Raw genomic sequence first — 14974 nt, 5'->3', positions numbered from 1 at the left:
AATCTATTACTCAGCCCTAGGTCCTAGGCTTTACAAAGACACCAGATACATTTTGAGAGAAAAACAAAACATTTTTTATGGAAGGAGAGATTTTCTGAATCTCTTTGCAAGTTTGAGTTCAAGTGATCATCACAAAGTTCACTCAGGGGAAATGGATATCTGTCAGAATTCTCTTACAAATCATCCCAAATATTTACTTAGAAGGGTGTTTTTAATTCAGAACCCTGGATCCAGAAGAAAAGGCTCGGGTTAGTTGTCCTTTTAAATTTTATAATGTGTGGTGCGTTCTTCCCCTTGCCCTAGACTTCCCCTTGAATAGCCTAATGCCACATGGCTGCAGAGGGGCTTCCCTTTAGAAGTCTGCTGTCTGATGTCCCAGGGTGTGGAAGTTGCCTATTCCCTGGAAGCCAGTGTAACTTCCCTTTATTGAAGGAAACCTTAGTTTTCCCCCCTAGACTATCCAGGAATCCTTCCAACTTTCTCTTTGCTTCCAGTTCCATGTTTATGCTGGGTTTCTACTTGACGTGTTTCCTGCTGTTGACCATAGTGGTGTTTGTCTCCGTGATCTACTCCTGTGTGAAGGTGAGTGAGCAAACAAGCTTCCTTGATCGCCTCTTTTCTACTCAAGAATATATAATGCCTTTGAAGTAAATAAAGGGAAGACAGAGGAAACCCTGGTTCTGGTCTGCTGGGCACAGGGCTTTTCCCTGTATCTATCCCAACCTCCTGGAGCTGGTGCTTTTTGAGAGTCAATATTATTCTTAGAAGAGAGCACAGGAAGTAGAGAACGGCATTGTGGTCACACATCTGTGGTTGTCAATGTTTAAGGAGCCAGATCAGAGGGTTGATTGGTGGCAGGGAAAGCTGTGATCTTTTAGCATAGAGCTCTTTGTAAAGAAAGCAGATGTGGGCTTTGAGAAGAAGATACCACTTTTGCCTCTCCTTTCGGACTCATCTGTACCAGGTTTTCATGTGTTGGGGATGATGAAGTGATATTCTGAAAGCATTTGCCATAGGCACAGTCCGGTGAGCTCTGACCCTTCAATCTTAGTGGGAAATAGAAAAGGTCCCAAAAGTACATATAGAAAGCTATATGTCCAAAATTCCAGCAACATCCCAAACATAGTCCCAATGTCACACAGACTCAAAGAATATAAAGCTGGAAGGGTCCTTAGTCACTATCTAGTTTAAGCCTCTGATTTTACAGAAGAGAAATGAGTTCCAGGGAGGGGGAAATGACTTCCCAGCTCACCCACTTGGTCAGTGGTGTCGCCATTAGAAGAACCCAGAGTTCTTTTAAATACATCTTGTTGCCACAATAGATTTTGCCCTCTGACCAATTTGGGGTTTCTTCCTAGGACAACTGCCTAGCACAAAAGCCTTCTGATCATTTTTGAGAATCACTTTCTTTTGTTCTGCTTTCACTGCTTTCTTATTCTTTGGCTTTACCCCAAGCTTCATTTCCTTATGCCCAAGATTTCCATCCTAGGCAATGGGAAAGGGCAAGACTAGTAAAAGGAAAACATATAGATTCCTTCTATAGCATCTAGTCCCCTCCAGTTTCCTTCATTTTCTTTTTTCTACTACAATTTCATACCCTTTCTAGGTCAGAACTTGTAAGCCCCCCCGCCCCCCCTTAAAGTGCTGTGTGAATGTTGTTGTTGCTGTCGTCATCATCTTAACCTACAATCGTGGAGTGGCCACTCCAAGGTGACAAAATCTCAAGTCCATTCATTTTTCCTATCCCTTCTGAGTTGTAAAACTTTTTTTCTTTTTGCTTCTGAGGAAAGGGAGAAGCTTACCCTCTGGAAAACATCCTTTTCCATTATAGTCTTAGAGTTAAATCTCTCAGCATCCTAAGGCCAGCCACAGAGAGCTCCAACCCAAGGAAAAACCATGGTACCATCCAATGAGAGGATTAGGCATACCTCATCCTCCTACTTTTCCTGGTCTTGGGCATTTCTCTATCCATTTCTCTAGTTGCACAGAAATTCTGGTAAGGGACACTATGACATTATCATTGCAATAATTCTCCCCTCTTGCCTTTGGCCACTTAGGAATTATATCTTAACATAATACTTTCTATAAAAACAGCAACAACAAACCAATAGGGAAGGGGCTTCCATCATTTCCTCTAGTGAATCATTCCAGAGTTTCACTTCCTGTACTGTTAGGAAGTTCTTTTGAAGGTTCAACAGCTAGTTGATCACAGTTCTAGGAGTAGAAGCCCGTTCTCCTGATGTGTAGTGCTCTTCCCACTACACACTATATACCTCTCATGTGCTTAGTTTTGCTCCTTCTGGGTCCATGAAGAACACCCCTCATTAAAACCTTTTGCATTTGACATTTGACTGAAAGGTATAAATATAAATACATACATATATATGTATGTGTATATATATATATATATATAAAATGTACATACATACTGAGGTGTAGAGTATATGATTCAATTGTGTCCATTGTTTCTTGATTCCTCTTCTCCCTAAAATAAAATGAAATTAAAATAGTTGACTTAGATCAGAATGCAGCTTTGAAGGTTCTCCTCAAAAAAGCATCTCCTATAATTGTAGAGATGATTTTGTTCAATGATATGCTGAGAAATACTATCAAGCAAGGTTTCAAACAGGGAGATAAACATATGTTCACCTAAGGTGTTCACCAGTGTGATGGAGAAAGTTCGGTGCATAATCCAAGCAAAAGGAAGAATTCCTAATCAGTGGAAAAGGTCTCCAGATGTTCCTGTTTGCAGATGGTATTGTGCTGATTGCATGGATCCTGGAGGGAGGGAGCAGGGACTTGGTGGGGAAAGGAGTTCTCCTCATTGAGATCCATAGCCACTTAAAAGAGATTGGCTTAGCCCTTCTTTCCAGAACCATGGAATTAGTCCACCAGGATGTGGGCAGCTAGGTGGCACAGAAGCTAGATTGTCAGACCTGGAAGCAGGAATACTCCCCTTCCTGAGTTCAAATCCAGTTGTGTGATCTTGGGCAAGTCACTTAACCCTGTTTGCGTCAGGTTCCTCATCTGTAAAATGAGCTGGAGAAGGAAATGGCAAACCCTTCCAGTCTTTTTGCCAAGAAAACCTCCAAAAAGGGGTCACAGAGAGTTGGACACAACTGAAAAATGACTAAATCATGACAAATCTGTATCTTGGACAAGTGTTCTAGGTGGACAGGAAGATCAAATTTGGTAAACTGTACAATGCTCTCCATAGGCTCAAGCTGCTTACAGCTACAAAATACCATGCATCTACTCACCATCCCTCTTTTCCTGGTGATGCTATATGGTTGTGACTCATAAGACACCAGGATCTCAGAAGAATCTGAATCACAGATGACTCAAAAGGACAATGGAACGATATATGGGAGATGTGACCAGGCTGAAGCATATTTCCATTGAGAACGTGTATGAAAAGTGATGGAAGAGTGGTCATCAGAGACATAGAAGATCAGAAAAGGAGGTGACTCTGTTATTTGTCAAGAACAAGAGATAACAAGCTTACAGTCCTGGAGCACCACCCTGCCCCCCACCCCACCCCCAGCCCCTGACCTTGGGAATGTGTAGGTACTCAGCCAAGAAGTACAACCAAAATTAAGTAGTTTCAGTGTTTATGTTATTTAATTTTTCAGCTTTTCAATGGCTACATTTAAAAAACTTATTCTAATAATTTTTCTGATTTACAACAATCATTATGGCTTCAGAGGCTGTATGCCTGTGGTGTGCCAAAAAGATAATTATTCATATTGGAGGGAAGGTTTCAGAATGCTTCAGCCTGATAATCCTGGTACCAAAAAAAAAAAGGTTGGAATGGGTTGAAATCTGACACTGTTAGAGTGAATACCCATGCCACTGGGAACATGTATCCACTGAAAGACTGAAATATACCTAGTACCTAGCACACCAGATGCACTTAGTAAATACCTGTTGAGTTAAATTGCATTCCTCCTGGTGGAGTTCTAGAAAGACATAGATGATGATTGCACAGGATGAGGAGGCATGGATGGGTTTGTGGTCTACACTGATACTAGTAGGACCACGTGGTAGAATTCTGTTCACGTGAATCACAAATCCATGAACATATATTTGAAGAAAGGAATCAAGTCACCATGAAGCCTTCTTTCCTGTTGTAAGAGCACATGATGAAAAAGGCCTTTAAAGATATTCTTTGGCTGAACTGTAAATCTTCTTTTTTAAAAATGAAATTGTTCATTGAAACTCAAAAAAAAACCCAAACAACCAACCTACCTACCGAAATTCTAAGTTCAAACTTGAACATAACCCATATATTTTTAAATATTCTTTGATAAGAGGATCACAGGATCATAGATTTAGAGATGGAAGAGATCTTAGAGGATGCAGAGCCCATTTTACAGATGAGGAACATCTGTCCCAGAATGCTTAGGTGACTTGCCCAGGGTCACATAGCAATTGAATGTCTGAGAAAGGATTTGAACCCAGGTCTTTCTGGCTTGGAGTCCAGACTTCTATTCACTATATTTTTCTGTTTCAAAATAAAGCCCTTAGGGAGCAGCTAGATGGCGCAGTGGTAAAGCACCGGCCCTGGATTCAGGAGTACCTGAGTTCAAATCCGGCCTCAGACACTTGACACTTACTAGCTGTGTGACCATGGGCAAGTCGCTTAACCCTCATTGCCCTGCAAAAAACAAAAAACAAAACAAAACAAAATAAAGCCCTTAGTCATGGAGGCATTTTTAAATAAATGGATAGAATGACAGTCCATAGGAAACACAGAGAAGGAGGTCAGGTTTGAAAACAGCATGTTCAATTTATTGTATTCTGCAAAAGAAAAGTGCTGTATGTAATAGAAATGCACAGCTTCATGTGTGATCCTCTTTTCCTATTCTACTTTTTAAATGGAAATATTAACTTATTGGTTGTTGGTTAAGTTGATGATCAAATGAAATCATATTTATAAAGTGCTGAGCACAGTGCCAAGCACCTAGTGATTAAAAAAAACCCCAACACTCTCTTAAGTTACGAATTTATAAAAAAGGAAAAGAAATAAGTCCCTAATCAAATTGATTTCATTTGCCTCTGGCTGTTACTCCCCATGCCACCGTACTCTTGTACTTGTCACAGCCAGAGGCTGTGAGAGTCTGCAGGATGGGACGGCGGCCCAATGACTGCAGGGCTGGGCAGAGGAAATCCAGGCTGAGATGTGTATGGGGAATAGCAGAGAGCATAGTGATAATGATGGACTCCACTCTCTAGGAGGCTTAGGAAAAAGGGGTATCAGAAGAACAGTTAGAATTGGGGGTGGGAAGTTACATGTTACAGAGGGCAGTTGGATAAAGAAGGTAAGAAACAAGCCACTGTTAGCATTGTGCTAATACCTCACTTGATCCACATAACAACCTTGGAAGGTAGGTGCTATCATAATCCCCATTTGACAAATGAGGAAACTAAGGCAAAGTCTTAAATGAGTTGCCCATAGCCACAAGGCTAGTAAGTGTCTGAAGCTGAATTTGAATTCAGGCCCAGTGCACTATCCACTGGACCACCAGATGCCTGATTAGCTGCGCTTGTAGCCAGGCACAGACTTGGTCATCTTTGGTTCCTCCTCTTCACAGGAGCAGAGGGAATGGCTCAAGGAAGACTTAAACACTATCCCTCCCACTTTAAGCAGCCTGAACATTCCTAAGCATGCTGACCTTCAGGACATGCAGGCAACCCTCTCCTTTTTCTATAAAACATTTCTGGAAAGTCCATCTTTAAGCAGATCCTAGTCTTAAAGCAGATTGAATTTTCTCATCAGAAGAATGTTCTAATTGGGGGTTTCTAACAGCTCTCATTGTCAAATAAATCGCAGCAATCACCAATCATTTGCTAGAGAAACAAAGGTACAACAGCTATAAACCTCTACTATTTAAGATTTTTAAAATACTGTCAGCCATATAAAATAGGCATAAACTTCATACAGATGGAATATATAAGGGGCCCTCAGTGGGCTACTAAATGTACATACACACAGCACAAATACAGTTGATAAATCTGACATAAATTTAATATGGTAGTTATGATAAACATTAAGTAAGCAGATAGTAACTTCGCCTTCAAACAGATTTTTTTTTTGGTGGGGCAGTGAAGGTTAAGTGACTTGTCCAGAGCCACACACCTAGTAAGTGTCAAGTGTCTGAGGTCAGATTTGAACTCAGGTCGTCCTAAATCCAGGACTGGTGCTCTATCCACTGTACCACCTAGCTGCCCCCCAAACAGATGTTCTTAATAAAAATTCCATGACCCTGTTTTATGTTGATAAATTTATTTCAATATAGTTGGTTTCCTTTGCAATCTTATGTCTTTTACTTTACGCATTTAAAAGCATTATTCTGTGAAGGAAGTCCATGTGGTGCACCAGATCATCATGGGTGACTATGGCACAGAAAAGGTTAAGAATCTTTCTAGCTTTTTGTTCTGAAAGCACCCCACTCCTCATTTCTTATAGCACAATAGTATTCCATTACAATCAGATTACCACAATTTGGTCAGCCATTCCCCATTTGATGGGCATCCCTTCAATTTCCAATTCTTTGCTACCACTAAAAGAGCTGCTATAAATATTTTTGTACATATAGGTCCTTCTCCTTTTTTGCTAATTATTTCTTTGGGATACAGACCTAGTACAATGGTATTGTTGAGTAAAAGGACACGCATGGTTTTATAGCTCTTTGGGTATAGTTCCAAATTGCTCTCCAGAATAGTTGGATGAGTTCACAATTCCACCAACAATGCATTAGTGTCTCAATTTTTCCACTTCCCCTCCAACATTTGTCATTTTCCTTTTCTGTCATATTAGCCAATCTAATGGGTTGGGAGTAGTACCTCAGAGTTGTTTGATTACTTTATCTGAAAACAGCATGTTCATATCTTTTGACCATTTCTCAGGTGGGGAGTCATCTTATTTTTATAAATTTGATTCAGTTTTCTCTATATTTAAGAAATGAGGCCATTAGAGATCCTTGCTATAAAATTTTTTCACCATTATGATTACTAAAACTATATTTCCTTCCTTCTTGTTTTCTCCATTTACCCTACTCTCTTTCTCCTTTCATCCTGTTCATCCACAAAAGTGTTTTGCTTCTGACTACTGCCTCCTTCAATCTGTCCTTCTTTCCATCAGTCACCTCCAACACCTTCTTTTATCCCTTTCCTCTTCTACTTTCTGGTAGGATAAGACAAATTTCTATATCCAACTATTCCCTCTTTGAGCAAATTTTGATGAGATTAAGGTTCAAGTGTTTCTGCCTACCTCCCCCATCTTCTCCTCCATGGTAAAAAACTTTTTTATGCCTCTTTTATATGAGATACTTTATCCCATTCTATCTTTCCCTTCTCCCAACCCTTAATTTAATATTTTTTAGATATCCTATAATATTCAACTTACATTCATGCCCTCTGTCTACGTATACTCCTAACTTCTCTTATTATTATAAGAAAGGTCTTAGAAGTTGCAAGTATCATTTTCCCATGTAGGAATGTAAACAGTTTAACCTTATTTAATTCCCTATGAGTTCTCTTTCCTGTTTATCTCTTTATGCTTCTCTTGAGTCTTATATTTGAGTCAAATTTTCTATTCAGTCCTGGTCTTTTCATCAGGAATGCTTGACAGTTCTCTGTTTCATTGAATGTCCATTTTCCCCCCTGATAGATTATGATTAGTTTTGCTGGGAAGATGATTCTTGGTTGTAAACCTAGCTCCCTTGCCCTCTGGAATATCATATTCCATGCCCTCTAAATTGTTGATGTAGAAGCTGCTAAATCTTGTGTTATCCTGACTGGCTCTATGATATTTGAATTGTTTCTTTGTTTTCTCCTTGACTTGGGAGCTCTGGAATTTTGCTGCATTATTCCTGGGAGTTTTCATTTTGGGATCTTTTTCAAGAGGTGATCAGTGAATTCTTTCAATTTCTATTTTACTCTCTGCTTCTAGAATATCAGGGCAATTTTCCTTGATAGTGGCTTTCAGTTAGTATAATAATTCTTAAATTAACTTCTCAATCTGTTTCCTTTTAAGGAGTGCTTTTTTGTCAGTGGATTTTTGTATATCATTTTCCATTTGGTTGATTCTGTTTTTAAGGACTTCTCTTCAGTGAATTTTTGTGCCTTATTTACCAAGCTATTGACTTTTTTTTCATGATTGTTTTACACCATTATCATTTCTTTTTCCAATTTTTCCTCTATCTCTCTTATTTGATTTTTTTTTTAGTGAGGCAATTGGGGTTAAGTGACTTGCCCAGGGTCACACAGCTAGTAAGTGTTAAGTGTCTGAGGCCGGATCTGAACCCAGGCACTCCTGACTCCAGGGCCGGGGCTCTATCTACTGCACCACCTAGCTGCCCCTCTTATTTGATTTTTAAAATCCTTTTTTATTTCTTTCAGAAATTCTTTTTTTTTTTTTGCCCAAGACCAATTCACATTATTCTTTGAGGTAGCAATTTTGACTTTGTTGTCTTCTTGAGTTAGGTTTTGATATTCTCTGTCTCCATACTAATTTTCTATGGTCAGAATTTTGTTGTTGTTGTTTGCCCATTTTCCCAACCTATTTCTTAACTTTTAGCTTCATATTAAAGTTGGGCTCTGCTCCTGGGGTGAAGGGAGCACTGTCCCAAGCTTCTGTTTTTTTATGTAGCTGTTTTCAGGGCTAATTCGGGGGAGGGGGGGGGTCTGTAAGTTTTCAGTTCTTCTAAGGTGGTATGATCTAAGGAAAAGTGTGTTTACTACTCTTCTGGCCTATGCTCTGGTCAGTGAGCAACTACAAGCCATTTTTTTCTTCCCTGGAATTGTGAAGAGGGTCCCTGCTCCCCTGTGGTCACAAGGTCTGGTGTGCTAGGGTTCCTCTTCCCCCTGAGACTACAACCCAGGATTGTGACCCAGATCTGACTGTGAACAATGCAACAAAATTGTGGCCCCAGTGCCAATGAAAGGACCCCTGTAATTTCCTTCTGACCGGATTTCTGATACCCTTCCTATGAGTGGGCTGAGAGCTCCAGAAGCAGTCACTGCCAACACTAATTCAGACCCCCTAGGTCTGCTCCTGGTTTCCTTTGATACGGCTGTGGCTGCTGCCTGTGCTGGGCTATACTCCACTCCCACTCCAGTGTGACAGACCTTTCTTGCCAAACTTTTCAATTGTCTCTGTCTTTCTGATGCTCCAGAATTTGTTTTGAGGCATTATTAAAGTTGTTTGGTGGGGAATTTGGGAGAACTCAGGCCGATCCCTGCCTTTTCTCCATCACCTTTGCTCCCTTGACCAACCCAGTTTTTGAATCCCCACTCTGCTACTTACTATCTATATGATCCTGACAAAGGCTTACCACCTGTTTGGGCCTTAGTTTCCTCATCCAGCTAACTATATATTAAGAACTTACTCCTGGGGGCAGCTAGGTGGCGCAGTAGATGGAGCACTGGCCCTGGATTCAGGAGGACCTGAGTTCAAATCCAGCCTCAGACACTTGACACTTATTAGCTGTGTGACCCTAGGCAAGTCACTTAACCCCAATTGCCTCACCAAAAAACAAAACAAAACAAAAAACCTCATTCCATGAAGCTATGTAGCTTAGTAGTAAAAGATTTGACCTCAAGAAAATGAGTATATTTATTATTCAGTTGTTTCAGTCATATCTTATTCTTTGCAACCCCATTTGGGGTTTTCTTGACAGAGATACTGGAGGGGTTTGCCATTTCCTTCTCTAGTTAATTTGACAGATCAGGAAACTGAGGCAAACAGGATTAAGTGACTTGTCCAGGATCACACAGCTAGTAAGTGTCTGAGGCCGGATTTGAACTTGTGTCTTCTTGATTCCAGGTCTAGCTGCCTGGTGTAAATGTATTATACATTATATGAAGGGCCCCAAAAGGGCTGCCATGTATATATACAAATGGCACAAATACAAATTTGACCTAAAATTAATTTATAGTAATGAAACATTATTAAATTAGACCTTGGTTCAAGTTCCTACACATGCTGACTGTGTGACCCTGGGCTCTTGGTAACTCCAAGATTGTAAATTGCAGAGAGGGTGCTGGCCTGAATCATTGGAGGGAGTTTCCTCACGTGGAGTTCCCTCTACCAATGAAGTCCTGTCTCTATCCTTATCTGTGCAAATTCCCGTAAAATGACCAACTTGGTCTAGCTGATATCTGAGGCTCCTTTCAGCTCTAAATCCTGTGCTCTTCTGTGACCTTCAAGCAAGGGTTCCCAATTGGAATCAGCTTTTACAAAAATAATCATCTTTTGCCGTTAGGTGGCAGGCCTCAGTAAACCTCCAACCGAGTATGCAAAAGCATCTGGAAGGGCTATATTTATTAAGCTGAGTAAGCAGCATCAAATTGGTGGAGCTATGGACTATAAAGGAATAAAAGGCGAGGACTTCAGGGACAGTAAGAAGCTACTACAGGCTCATTCCAAATCATCACTCCACCTGGGAATAAAGGCCTTCTGGCTAGAAGCCACTCAGCTAGTTAGTGGCAGAGGTGGTGGGAAGCAACAGCAGCAGCAGCAGAGATAACTAGAGATTAGGTACAAAGATCTCCCAACCCAGAGAGTCAAGCAGGTTCAGGACCCAAGGGAAGTCAGGACATATGGAGACTCCATAGGACTGAGTGGTCAGAGGCATTTAGACATCGATGGAAGTTGTAACCCCTGCTGTCAGAGGCCATGGTACTTTAGGTTGGTTCTGAAGAGGAAGGACCCGGAATTCGTGGAAGATGACCGAGCTCAGCAAGACCCAAAGCCCAAGGCAAGGTCTTTGCTGTGGTTGCAGCAATCTGAGTCTTATTGTTTCTCTCCTATTTCCTTCTCTCCTTCCCTACCTCTTCACCCCCTCCCACCCCTGGCAGATTTTCCCAGCACCCCTGCAGACTCTCTCCAGGAAGATTGTCCAGTCCAGGACCAACAGCACTGTGGTTGGGGTCTTCACTATCACCCTGGTTTTTCTGTCTGCATTTGTCAACATGGTATGTGGTCCCAACATCCACCCCATAATACCCATGGCCTAGTTCTGACAGAGCTCTGCAAGTACAGGGAATGGAAGGTTTCGTCCCTAGCCCATAAGGTCGTCTTCCTCCATCGGAAGGTCCTGCTTATGTTTAACCACAGGGACTTGACATATGTATCTCTGAGACTGGGGTAGAAATGAATTCTTAAGGTAATCCTGCATTGAATCTTCTATTTCTAGCCTCTTAGTGCCCTACTCCCAGAACTGGAAGCTAATTTTTAAAAATTTAAATCACTATTTTATCAATCTGAATATAAGCCCATTGTTTTATCTCACATCTAGCTTCTCCAAAACCTGAGTTCATATTAGGACAATTAAAAGGACCAAAATAAAGAAATCACCCATGATAAAAGTTAATAAGGGGCAGCTAGGTGGCGCAGTGGATAGAGCACCGGCCCTGGAGTCAGGAGTACCTGAGTTCAAATCTGGCCTCAGACACTTAACACTCACTAGCTGTGTGGCCCTGGGCAAGTCACTTAACCCCAATTGCCTCACTAAAAAAAAAAAAAAAGGTAATAAGACATTTATTTCAGAAATAGAAAAAAATGTCTTTTACAATAACATTTTTAAAAAATATAGCAAGTTGTGCAATTATCTTTCAGCACATACTTACATTTTTCCCTTGAAAGAGGTCTTCTTTAAAGGATCTGTCCTATATTTGTGAGTGGCACATATTCATCTCAATGGGGTATTTTCAGTTGAGCTATGGAGGATTTAGGAGACATCATTTCACATATCTTAAATGGCCCAGTGGGGCAGCTAGGTGGCACAGTGGATAAAGCACTGGCCCTGGATTCAGGAGGACCTGAGTTCAAACCCAGCCTTAGACACTTGACACTTACTAGCTGTGTGACCCTGGGCAAGTCACTTAACCCTCATTGCCCTGCAAAAACAAAACAAACAAACAAACAAAAATGGCCCAGCACCAGTTTCATTCTCTCATACCCACATTTCTCCCCTACTCCAATAGGTTGTATGCTCCTTCAGGGTAGGGTTTCATTCTTTGCATCCCCCGCATCTAGCACAGCGCCTGGTACACAGTAGGACTTATTAGATGCCTGTTAGGTTGACTTTACACATGCTTGTGGCCACCTGCTCAGGACAACTCTTATAATCTCATCCCTTCCTGCTACAATTTGATGCATGCATTCAGGTGAATTGTTCCTTTCTCCCAACCACCACCCATAGGGAACCCAGAGAGTAGAAGTCGGCAAAACTCAGAGATGGCAGATAGAGTCCAGCAGGGAGTTGTCTTCCCATGGCAGCCTGTGAGATAAGACTGCTCACCTGTAGAACCCCAGCCTTAGAGACCTCTTTCATCTCTGTTCCCTTCTCTCTGTCCAGTTCATGTGCAACCCTGTGGATTTGTTCACTTGCCTGGCGGAAGAGCACAACATCACCGTGAACCAAGTCAATGCCTGCCATGTGGGTGAATCAGCTTTCAACTACAGCCTGGGCATTGAGCAGGGCTTCTGTGGCAACCCCCGGCCCAACTGCAACTTTCCAGAGGTACTGTGGGGAATTTGGTGTGGGGGGAGAGGTAGGGGAGAGAAGTCAGGGGAGAGCTGGGGGTAGAAATAGAGAGTCAGGGCTAAGAGGGGAGGATCCAGCGGGCTAAGGGTTTCCTGAAAAGAGACACAGAGAGATGATTCCCAAATTTCCCTGTTCCATCCTCACCCTCTACTCTCTGGAAAATATAAATAGTAAAAAGAGAAGAAGAAAAAATATCAGGTTTCATACTAATTGATGTTGTTCATTGAAAAAAAGAAGAGCCTGTGATTACTGTGTAGAAAAAAGCACCGTGACATTAGTGGCAAGAGAGCCTGCCAGGGAGTCAGAAAGACCTGAATTCAAATCTTGTCTCTGACACATGTTGACTGTGTGACTCTGGGAGTCATTTAACCTCTCAGTAGCCAAGGCAAGTAAAGTTTCAGAGCAGGTGCCCATCTACACTAGTAGAGGTGGTATCCTCACTGGGAGTTCCTTTTCCAAAGCCACAGGGCCGAGAAAGGGAAACCATGAGAAAAATCCTTGGACTTCTCATGGGGAGAAAGGCATGGCACAGAGGTGGCTCTGAGACACCAATCTCTGATAAAAAAAATTTTTTTAAATCTTTTTTTTCAGAAGACTTTCCTCCAAACATGCCTGTGAAGAAGGGGTCCAAATATTATTATCTTACTACGGATGAGAAAAATGAGTCTCAGAGAGCTAAATGCCCTTGTTCAAGGTCACGTAGTTGATATGTAGATTTGCATTTGGCTCTGGAAGGAAGGAAGGAAGGGGTCAGAGTAACCCAAGGTATTTGGGTGTGATGGAGAAAACACAGTAGTCATTCATTTTAGAATGATAGATAACATAGGAGCCTCTGGCTAAAGCCCTCACAAGGACTGAATGGCCACTGTCTCCTTCATTCAGATACTGCCTTAGGGGACAAATGGTAAGTCTTCCTATGCCCCAGGCAGCTCTCTAAAATTATATATTGCAGAGAAGTTGTCTGGATTCAATGGTAGAGTGAGTTTCCTCACCAGGATTCCCAGGCTTTTGTTTGTTTGGTTGGTTTTTGGTAAGGCTTACAAAGAAGCTGGATGTATCACAAAGCATCTGAGTGTCAAAGTGGAGACTAGGACCCAGGTCTCCTGGTGCCCAAACTGTATTCTATTCTTTGAGATGCCTTTTGTTCCTGGACTTTTGGGACCAAGTTTCTCTCTTTTTTCCCCACTTCTCCCTCTCCTTCAGGCTCACTTACCCTTAAAGGCAAGAGTGGGAAAGTAGGCTTTCTGACTGATTCTTCCCCATTCGAATCCCACCCCACCCCCATCCCCACTATTTCTGAACTTCCTCCCCCTCCTTCCCCCAGCTGTTCTCCGGGCTGATGTTTATCTGTTTCTTTTCACATCTGGACTGAGAACTCTGGAAAGAGCCGGCTGGTTTCCACTTCCTGACAGGTGTTTGCTGATGACTAGAGATTATTTTTAATTTCTCCTCCCTTTCACCTCTCCTGGCCCCCCACCTCCTGCAGCCCCCTCGCCCAGAGAAGCTGTAAGCCTGATGATTGTAGCAACTTTCAGGAAACCTGGGATCTGTCAGGACCTGCCTCACTGGCTCCTCATAAATGGGAGATGGATGGGCCCAAGAGCCTGTGTTCCCTTACCTCCGACAGGCATGGGTTGTCTCTCCACACAGCAGGCTGAGACCCAGGGCCTCATCCGCTGACATAGTCGAGGGTCCTGGAGAACTGTTCTCTTTACTTCCAGCCAAAGTAAAACAAGTCAAAAACAAGTTTGGCTCTGCTGGCAAGCCTCAGCTGTGGAGAGTCTGCTTGGTCAACTCATCACTCGAGAAACACTTTAAGACCCCACAGTAAACCCAAAGATCTCCTCCCCACCCAGGTTGGAAACTGAATAGCTGGCACTATAACCACTAAAGTTTGCAAAGTACTTTCTACATGTAGAATCTTATTTGGTCCTCAAAACGACCTTGTGAGGTAGGTGCCAATATTCTGCCTATTTTTTGGATGAGGAAACTGGGGCTGGCAAAGTCCTCTGAGCCAAATTGGGAATAGTAGGTCCAGGACCCCAGTAATTCAGACCTTACCCCCATGTGCCTCAAGTGGATAAAGTAGACATGAACTGGTGGGCTGCACCCTTTTCTCTCCCCTTTCTGTCCTACCCTTTTGCTCTAGTCCTTTGTGGGCAGTTAAAATGGCCTGGTCCCAGATCCTCTTCCTATCACTCCCTAGGGTCTTTGTTGAGGGGAGGCAGGGGAGGAGACACCCTGAAATTTGATGTTTCCAGACAAAAAAAAGAGGAAAAGAGCAAGAGTTCCCCCCTCCTCACCCTGTAGCCCTCTACCACCATCCTCTCCCTCTACCCTGAGTCTTTCTCTCGGTCTGAGTTTGGTGCAGGAATCTGGTAGCCAGCCAAGAAGGTCCTAGCATTGACTGAAATAACAAC

At 42.3% G+C, this 14974-nt stretch overlaps 1 protein-coding gene across 1 annotated transcript in view; it reads left to right on the top strand.

The window, feature by feature from the left end:
* ADCY5 (adenylate cyclase 5) overlaps nt 1–14974 on the top strand; it is a 281975-nt gene that overhangs the window by 244781 nt on the left and 22220 nt on the right. Inside the window, 3 exon segments of the mRNA XM_043992942.1 lie at nt 495–582; nt 10864–10980; nt 12366–12530. Coding sequence (XP_043848877.1) covers nt 495–582; nt 10864–10980; nt 12366–12530 — 370 coding nt within the window.

Source organism: Dromiciops gliroides, chromosome 3 (genome assembly GCF_019393635.1).
Source record: "Dromiciops gliroides isolate mDroGli1 chromosome 3, mDroGli1.pri, whole genome shotgun sequence".
NCBI lineage: Eukaryota > Metazoa > Chordata > Mammalia > Microbiotheria > Microbiotheriidae > Dromiciops > Dromiciops gliroides.
Note: the sequence above shows the minus strand (reverse complement) of the source record. Positions and strands in the feature narration are given on the sequence as shown.